At 39.4% G+C, this 8,528-nt stretch overlaps 1 protein-coding gene across 1 annotated transcript; it reads right to left on the bottom strand.

Moving 5' to 3' along the window:
• Positions 1–3,263: 3,263 nt before the first annotated feature.
• On the bottom strand, positions 3,264–4,214 carry LOC126490613 (olfactory receptor 145-like). The gene is given in 1 exon segment (XM_050125668.1): positions 3,264–4,214. A coding segment is annotated over 1 exon segment (939 nt). The 5' UTR covers positions 4,203–4,214.
• Positions 4,215–8,528: the final 4,314 nt, after the last annotated feature.

Below are 8,528 nucleotides of genomic sequence, written 5' to 3'. Positions count from 1 at the left end.
GCATCATTTTGAAAAATGAAAAGTAACCTGATGTACAATAATAGAATATTGCTAATTACACAGAATATATCCATCTAATGGAATATTATGCAAATGTGATAGTTGAGTCAAAGGCAAAGATGAGAAACAAATCTGTGAGCCATGTCTTTCTCAGTATTTACAGTCTGGCATCCAAGGGTAAGGTTTTCTTTTTAATTGATTTTTATTGAGCTCTACATTTTTCTCTGCTCCCCTCCCTGCCTCTCCCCTCTCCGTCAACCCTCTCCCAAGGTCCCCATGCTCCCAATTTACTCAGGAGATCTTGTCTTTTACTACTACGCATGTAAATTAGATCTATGTATGTCTCTTTTAGGGTCCTCATTGTTGTCCATGTTCTCTGAGACAACAATTTTTTGTCTATTTTGCATTCTCTTCTTACCCTTTTTTTCTTAACTGCAACCATGAATGTTCATCTTTATTTCTCTATTATTGATTTTTCCATACTAATAACAATTTTCCTCTTCTAATTAGTTTTTATCAGAAGATATATTTTAAGTAAGCTTCTCATGGCTTAGAAACAAGAAAAACATGTAGGTAGGCAGGCACACACACTTGGACATGCATTGAGTATAAAAATACACAGCTAAGAAACAGAAGGGCTAAGAATGGACTCTGGATGAAGCTTCAGGAAAACCATAAAGCCAGCATAAATGGAGATGCCTTCTCTATAGTTTTCTTTGGTAATATATATAAATTACATAAACATTTTCTTAGCTTGTTTGTACTACTATAACAAAAGCTATACAGTGAGTGGCATACAGACAATTCATTTTCACAAACCAGATGTTAGGAATGTAAGGTCAAGGTATCAACAGATTGATTTTGTTCTTCCAGAGATTTGATTTTCTGCTTAGCAGACTGAACCTTCCTACTGTGTCCTTATATGATGTCAGAGTCCCTTAGTTCCCTTGTAATAAAAGAGCACTACTTTTGTCTAGCGCTCTTTTTGTAAGGACACTAATCCCATTCATGAGGACCTCACCCTCATGACTTCACCTCTCAAAGGTTTGACCTCCTAATGCATCATTTAATTTAGAGCAGTGCATTAGTACTCATATATGACAAACATTTATTCTCTGGTTAACATACAAATAAGTATACATTATAAATGAATGTAGACATGATCTGGTCAAGCATGCTTTTTGAACGTGGGCATAAATAAACTTAAAAAGATGATAATTTCCCAAACTTACACAACAACTAATATTAGAGGTTTTTGTTTGCAAAGGAAAAGTCTATACCTAACTAATTAAAACAAAATTTTTGAGTACTGGCATTTAATTCTCTAATTTAATTTAATTACTTGTTAAGAAATATTGCATGATTTAGTGAAAGTTCTACTTGGTAAAAACTAGAAATCCATTTTGACTCTACCATTTTTCCCTAGTCTCTGCTCTTTCTGAATCTTGGTGCTGTTTCCCTCTTCCTTGCTCTAGTTAAACAAAATCTACTGTTCTTGTATCCATGATAATTCTTATAAATTCATCTTCATAGATCTGCATCACCTCAAAAGGTAAAACTATACATCTGTCCAAACTTTTTTTTTTCCCAGATGAAAGAGACTGTTTCTAAAGATAGCGTTTGGGGTCAAAACATTTCACATATCATTACTTCACAAAGAAAAAAATTTTTTTATTCATAAGTTTTTTGAAACCAAAGGTAACCACCCTGTTTCACATCATGTCATTGGCTTACAGTTTATGAGTGTGAGGTCTGTCAACTCATCCACCTCTCACTGGGAAGTATCTCCATGAGTCCCAGAAGGCAACAAAGCATCCAGTCCAACAAAATGATTAAAGATACAGAGTTTGGGCAAAATTGTAGTTGAGAGAAATCACAACTTGACTGCCAAAGCTTTTCAAACCAACCACAGCACCAGGGGAGGCATTATGGTCTCTTGGCAGGAAGAAACAATGGAGGGAAATTCAACAGAAAATGAGGCATTTAGTTACTGCCCCTGTTAGCCTAGCTAGAAGAAGTCCAGAAATAAATGCCACCATATCATTCTTTGCTTGCTTCCTGACTCCACTGTCAAGGTCATAGTTGACTTGACCCAAAAATCACCCAGAAGGAAGGGGAGTTTATTGGAGAATTTTATCTAAGACATCGGGAGAGGAGAAACCCAGTGGCAGAAAGTTGATCTGAAAAGGTACAAGAAAACATCCCACCTCTTCTCTGCTGTTTGTAAGACCTGTGACCTTCCATGCACATTTCTGTCGCTAATTGGTCACAGTCTGTAGCTGACCTGGTTTGACTTGTAAAACAGTTGTATGCTTCTAAAATATTCTCTAGGTTCTTAATCGATAACCCTGAGCTGCACACTTCTTCATGCTAACTTTACAAATGTAATATTAAAATAAAAAAATTAATTTGTGTAAAAAATATACAGAGTCTTTTACTGAACTGAGGATGGTGGTGCAAGCCTGTAATCCTAGTTCTTGGGAGGCAGAGGCATGAAGATCAAGAATTCAAAGTCAGTCTCACCACACAGTTAATTTGAGACCAGCCTGGCATACAGAGTGCCCTATTTCCTAAAAAATAAAACATCCATCCTTCAGAAGCTTAACATTTTCTGTAAGTTCTTCTAGGCAGCATCATTCCCAAACCTTGGAACATCCAAGTTCACATCACTGTCTCAGGAGGTATTATGCTGCTACTCTCTACATCGTAATACACTTCCTCTGAACTCTGTAAAATTCCTCAAGAACTTTTCTGTCCATTTAACCAAGACCATCTCAACAAAATCCTAAGCCTCCTACCTTCTAGCAAAAAAAAAAAAATGTTCTATTTAAAATTAGCTCTTAAACGTTGCATAAAATTTCTACAGTCACAATCAGACTTCGACATCCTAGACCAGCTCACTTCATTTGAAAGTGGCCTGAGAGAAGAAGAAAGTTAAACCATAAATAAAAGCAGACAGTTTGAGACATAGAACCTATGGTAGCCGCTGTTATGCTAAGAAACTGACACACACACACACACACACACACACACATTCCAGGAAGGGACATATATCTGCATCCGCTGTCATAATAAGAAGAATTGATTTGTGTGACCCTCAAACAAGCACTCTGCAGCTCTAAGAATCTTCTAATGAACCTCTCAAATGGAAAAGACGAACTCATTCATCCAGGAAAGAATAAAATTTTCCTGTGCGTAACACATGGTGATCCAGTCAGATATGAAAGGGGAAAGGAATGACTCTTCAAAACATTTTCCCTTTCTTAGGAAAACGAACTTTTCTTCAATGTCTTTTTCAGAGCAACTTTGACATCCTTATTCCTCAAGCTATAGATTAATGGATTGAGCATGGGTACCACTATGGTGTAAAACAAGGAGGACACTTTCCCCTGGTTCATAGGCAAAAGGGAAGAAGGTTTGAGATACATGAATGCTCCCGACCCAAAAAAAAGAGAAACTGCAATGATGTGGGAGCTGCAGGTGCTGAAGGCTTTAGACCTGCCCTCTGTGGAGCTGATGCGGAGGATACTAGAGAGGATGAGAGCTTATGAAATGAAGATGGTGATTGTGGGTACCCCAATATCAATGCCCACAACAATGAAAACTACTAGTTCATTCACATAGGTGCTGGTGCAAGAGCGTTCCAGAAGAGGAAGGATGTCACACATGTAGTGGTTGATAAGGCTGTCAGCACAGAAGGTCAGCCTCACCATGAATGCTGTGTGGGCCATGGCTCCAGAAAATCCCATCACATATACACCTAGCAAAAGGAGTAAGCACACTGGGGGAGACATGGTCACAGTGTACATCAGAGGATTACAGATGGCGACATACCTGTCATATGCCATTGCTGACAGGATGAAGGACTCAGAGACAACAAAGAAAAGAAAGAAAAAGAGCTGAGTCATACACCCAGGGTAGGAGATGATGTTTTTCTTCGAGACAAAACTCACCAGCATTTTGGGGGCGATAACAGTGGAATAGCAGAAATCTATGAAAGACAAGTTGAAGAGGAAAAAGTACATCGGGGTGTGTAAATGAGAGTTCAGCCCTATCAGAGTGATCAAGCCCAGGTTCCCCACGACGGTGACCATGTAGAAACCGAGAAACAGGAAGAAGAGGGGCAGGCGGAGTCCTGGCTGATCTGTCAGGCCTGCAAGGATGAACTCTGGCAAGGAGGCATTCTCAGCTGCCATCCTCATGACCTCCTGCTGAGACAGAAACAAGAGAAAGGGGTCATTGTAGGGGGAGACAGAGAAGACTGCTGCCCTCCCTGTCACCTCCTGGGGTCTATAGAATTGCATAAGCACAGATTCTAAACTTCTGCAGAGTCTGGTTTCCGGTTCCTGTGCAGTGGCAGTCCCATACTACGGTGCCTCAAGGAAGACACAAGGGCCGGTGAGGCTAGAAAGGACCCCAGAGTACTGGTACAGGGAACTCTCTGGTCTTTAACTCGGTTGTGCTGTTGTGCCCCCTCTAACTCCAGCTTCTTCTGTTCAAATTTAGGAAAGTGTGCCAGTCTCTGGGAAGAGCTCTCAGAGGCTGAAGCCAGCCTTTTTCTGAGGTGTCCAGCTAACGGTTCTCCTTGCCAGAGCAGAAGGGCGATGGAGTTTTCCTCAGTTTTAGAAATCATTCAAAGTCTCACTCAGATTCAGTCACTCACCCTCCTTCAGCGCCACTAATCAGTGCCCTGCCTTTTGCTAGCTAGCTCTTATCCTCCTGGCTCAGGGAGGCTGCAGGGCTAACTCAAAGACAGGCTAAAAACAGACACCTCCACTTCCTCTGCAAGTGGGCATGCCAGAACTCACTGTTTGGGAACATCTGCAAAGAAGAGCTCTTCCCTATGGTTCTTCTTAGGCTTTCACCTAAGAGGAGCCATTGTCTTCTGGGTTTGGAGACCTGGGACCTGATTAATGCAGAAGCCTGAGATTCCCTGGGGGTTCACAACACTGTTGACACAACACTGGATATTAACTTCTTTTTTTTTGGGGGGGGGGGAGTTGATGGATAATAACTTTTTAAAAAGAAGAACAATTTGCTTATACCCTTGATAATAATTGAATGCACTTTTGGTAACAAAAATATTTGTTGAGGAACTGAGAATTCAACTTAGTTGATAATTGTTTGCCTCACATACACAAAGCCCTCTGGATTTAATACCCAGTTCAACAAAAACCAGGCTTGACTGTGCTTGTCTGTAATCCTACAGCTGGGAAGTATGAGGCTGGATGAAGAGGAGGAGTGGGGAGGGGAATCCAATTTTTTGCCCATCTACCTAGTGAGTTTGAAGCCATTCTGGAAGAAGACCCTTTGTCAAATTATGTGTGTTTGTGTGTGTGGTGCAGGGGAGTGTTCATTTAACATCTATTCATTACTATGTAAAGGACTGAAAAAAGTTCACTACACACTATTTAGTGCATATTAAAACCTGTTTTAATTAGCATTTTATTCTAACTCATCATGATAGAATCTAATACCATTGTGGGGGAATGCGTGCCTGTGTGTGCAAACACGTGTGCACACTCACAGTGGTGCATTTTTCTTCACCCTTGAATCATATGAGCTGCATTTATCAACCTGACTTTAGATATAAACTAATTTTCCAGATATTGAGCTATGGGAACCACATTAAACCTAGGTCCACCTTTCTCTAAATGTAGTGTCAAAATTACTTTTCATATCTCCCAATGGGAAATAAAGAACTATACAAAGTAAGATCCTTTATTTCAAAATCTGACATGTCTTGGCCATTATGATTTGATATCTGACTAGATATATGACAAGGTTCAGAAAGGGTTAAAATAAAGAGCTGTGCTGGTTCAGCTGATGGTGTTCAACAGACTGCTTACATTTCAGTTCCTCAAAGGGAGCTGGAGAACACCAAGCCGTGGCAGAAGCCAGCTTGCATCTTTCGGAATTGAGCTTGGTATTAGTGAGTATTGCCATTAGTTATTAAGAGTTTTTCCAAACTTGCTTCCCTAGCCAGGGAGAGTGCTGTGGCTTGGCTCCCTCCCTTCTGTCAGACATTCATTGTCCTGGCTCTTTTCCTTTGCTCTTTTCCTAATTCCTCTCCTATGACAGAATTTACCTCCTCAGTGCCCAAGGCTCTCTGAGCCTCGTTTGAGTTTAATGGAAGTCCAATCTCACTCTTAGGACCTCATCAATTTAAAGCAGCATTTTAAAATATCATTTTACCCTAGCTGCACAATTAGACAATTACATTTTTCATTTAAAATGTGTATCCTGCTCCTCCAATGCAAACATAATAACTCAGAATCTTCAGGGGTGAGAGTTTGTAATCAACATTTCTCTTCTAATTCTCCACTTGTTGGCTGTTAGTCTGGGCAGTTAGCCAGGGATCCCTAACCGAATTCTATTTTTTCAGAAAAAAAATTAAAATAAGGATCTCTAACCTCTGCAGTTACATGGACTTAGAAGTCTAAATGACCTTTAAAGTTAGGCACAGAGTTGGGCATCAGACTTGAAATATCATCCCAGGGTCATGCAGGGGAGATACTTGAATACAATAACAATAGAGAAGATGTGACTCCATGGACCATACTGAGCAATGGAGTGAGCTTGTTAGATTATGCTCAGGGAGATCAGTTAATTTAATTGTGTATTCAATATCTGTGATTTGATGGAAAGCACTTCAGGTGTTTGTAACTTTTAATTCAGATATAATTTATTAATTGGGTAACCCAGCAATTAGATAAGAAATTTGGAACTTTTAGAACAAGTTCTTGGTAAGTGAAACAGAATATCTTTCTATACATTTTTTGGAATATTATAATTATGATGCTGACCCTGCCTAATAGCTGTGGTCCCTCTACCCTCTACTTTGAACATTGTACCAAGCCCTGGGTTCAGGCCCCATCACACATTGCTCTGCACTGGACCTATGCGTTCCCCCCTCTCCTCTTACTCAACCTATCATTTTTGGTCAAGTGGTTTATAATTGCTATGGCAACAACTATGTCTAGGTATTGCCAAAGAACATTGTTTCTTGACTGTACCACTTATCTCCTACTTTCTGCCATGGGTCTCGGTAGCTACAAAATGAAATGTATATAATAACACATCAGTCATTCAGATGTTTATGCAAACATGGCATTGTAGTTATTGCCAAATACCAACGAAAGTTAAATGTCCTTCTGTTGTCCTAATGATCCACACATTTTTTAGTATCTCAAAGATTCCCATTAAGGTAACAAAGACCATATATTTGCATTGACTTTCTCTCCTCTCCCCTTTCACTCATTTTACCCCAGATCTTTTCGAAAAAATAAACTACCTACACCATACCTTTCTGTCTCCAGCATATATTTTTGTGGAAACCCCAGCTAAGATGTTCTTACAATGGTATGGAAGCCGTTCTCAACAAAGTTTTAGATTCCATATCTGAGTTGGGAAGCTACTACCTCACCCAGATCAGTTTGATCCCATGCCACAAAATCAAATAGGAGCAGCTGCATTTATCAGTTACCTGGAATTTCATATTCTAGAGACTGTATCTTGAGCATAACCTCTTTAAACATAAGAATGCTGCAGGAACTCATCAAATCATTATCAGCTTACTAATGGAGACTAACTCAGAAAGTTCTATGCACTTAATCACCAAGCATCCAACACCTCCGCTCATGATTATTACTGTCATTGAGTCATTCTGTTCATTGTAATAGTGGATCCCTCCATGAACTGATGGAAGTCAAGTACACTTGTTAATTTTTTGCCATTAGGAATAAATGTAAAATATGACTTGCTGGTACAGATGTTCCGTAATGATGTAATGACTGATTTTCAATCTCCCCATCTGCAAAATGGGATAAAGGTGATAATTGTAGGTGTTGTGAGGGCCAAATTAGATCAAGAAAATGAAAGAGCTCAGCATAGTGGCTGGTGCATGGATAAATGTTCCTGCTAAATGTTCTAAACATATGCAGAAACAAAAATAAAATGTATATAATTTAGGGGTGGAATGAGAGAGAATAAGTCTTGCTGAAAGTTATGTGGCTTGAAAGAGGTAATCAGGAGCTGAGAAGAAAAAAGGAAAAATGAGGGATATCTGAGGAGCTTTGAAGCAGTGTTTGTTTCTTCAATGCTTTATCTAGTAAATAACCTTCCACTCATTCAAGCAAACATAATTCAACTCAATGGGTCAATACAAGGACATCAAATTAGGATGAGGGTTTCTGGGAAGAAGAAATGTTTCAGCAGAGAAGAGGGATGAGGGAAGGAGTAAAAGTTCAGGATATACTTATGAAATTATCAAAGAATGAAAAAAATGAAAGGAAAAAATCTTTAGCTAAACTCATCTCTCCCATATAGCTGAATTCTCAGACAGTATCATGGTTCTTCACTGTTTTATCCTCTCCTTGTTTCCTACCCCACCATCAGGACCATATTTCCCAAAACTCCATGCTCAATCATACCACAAATCCTAAATCATGAAATCAAGTAAGATCTCCCTTCTAGTCTCACGTCTTTTTTTATGTATCTACTTCTAGGTTCAACAAAAGTTCTTCAAG

The sequence above is a fragment of the Alexandromys fortis genome, unplaced genomic scaffold (assembly GCF_014885135.2).
Source record: "Alexandromys fortis isolate MF-2015 unplaced genomic scaffold, M_Fortis_MF-2015_v1.1 scaffold_253, whole genome shotgun sequence".
NCBI lineage: Eukaryota > Metazoa > Chordata > Mammalia > Rodentia > Cricetidae > Alexandromys > Alexandromys fortis.
The sequence above is the reverse complement of the archived record's forward strand: the minus strand, read 5'-3'. Positions and strand labels throughout refer to the sequence as shown.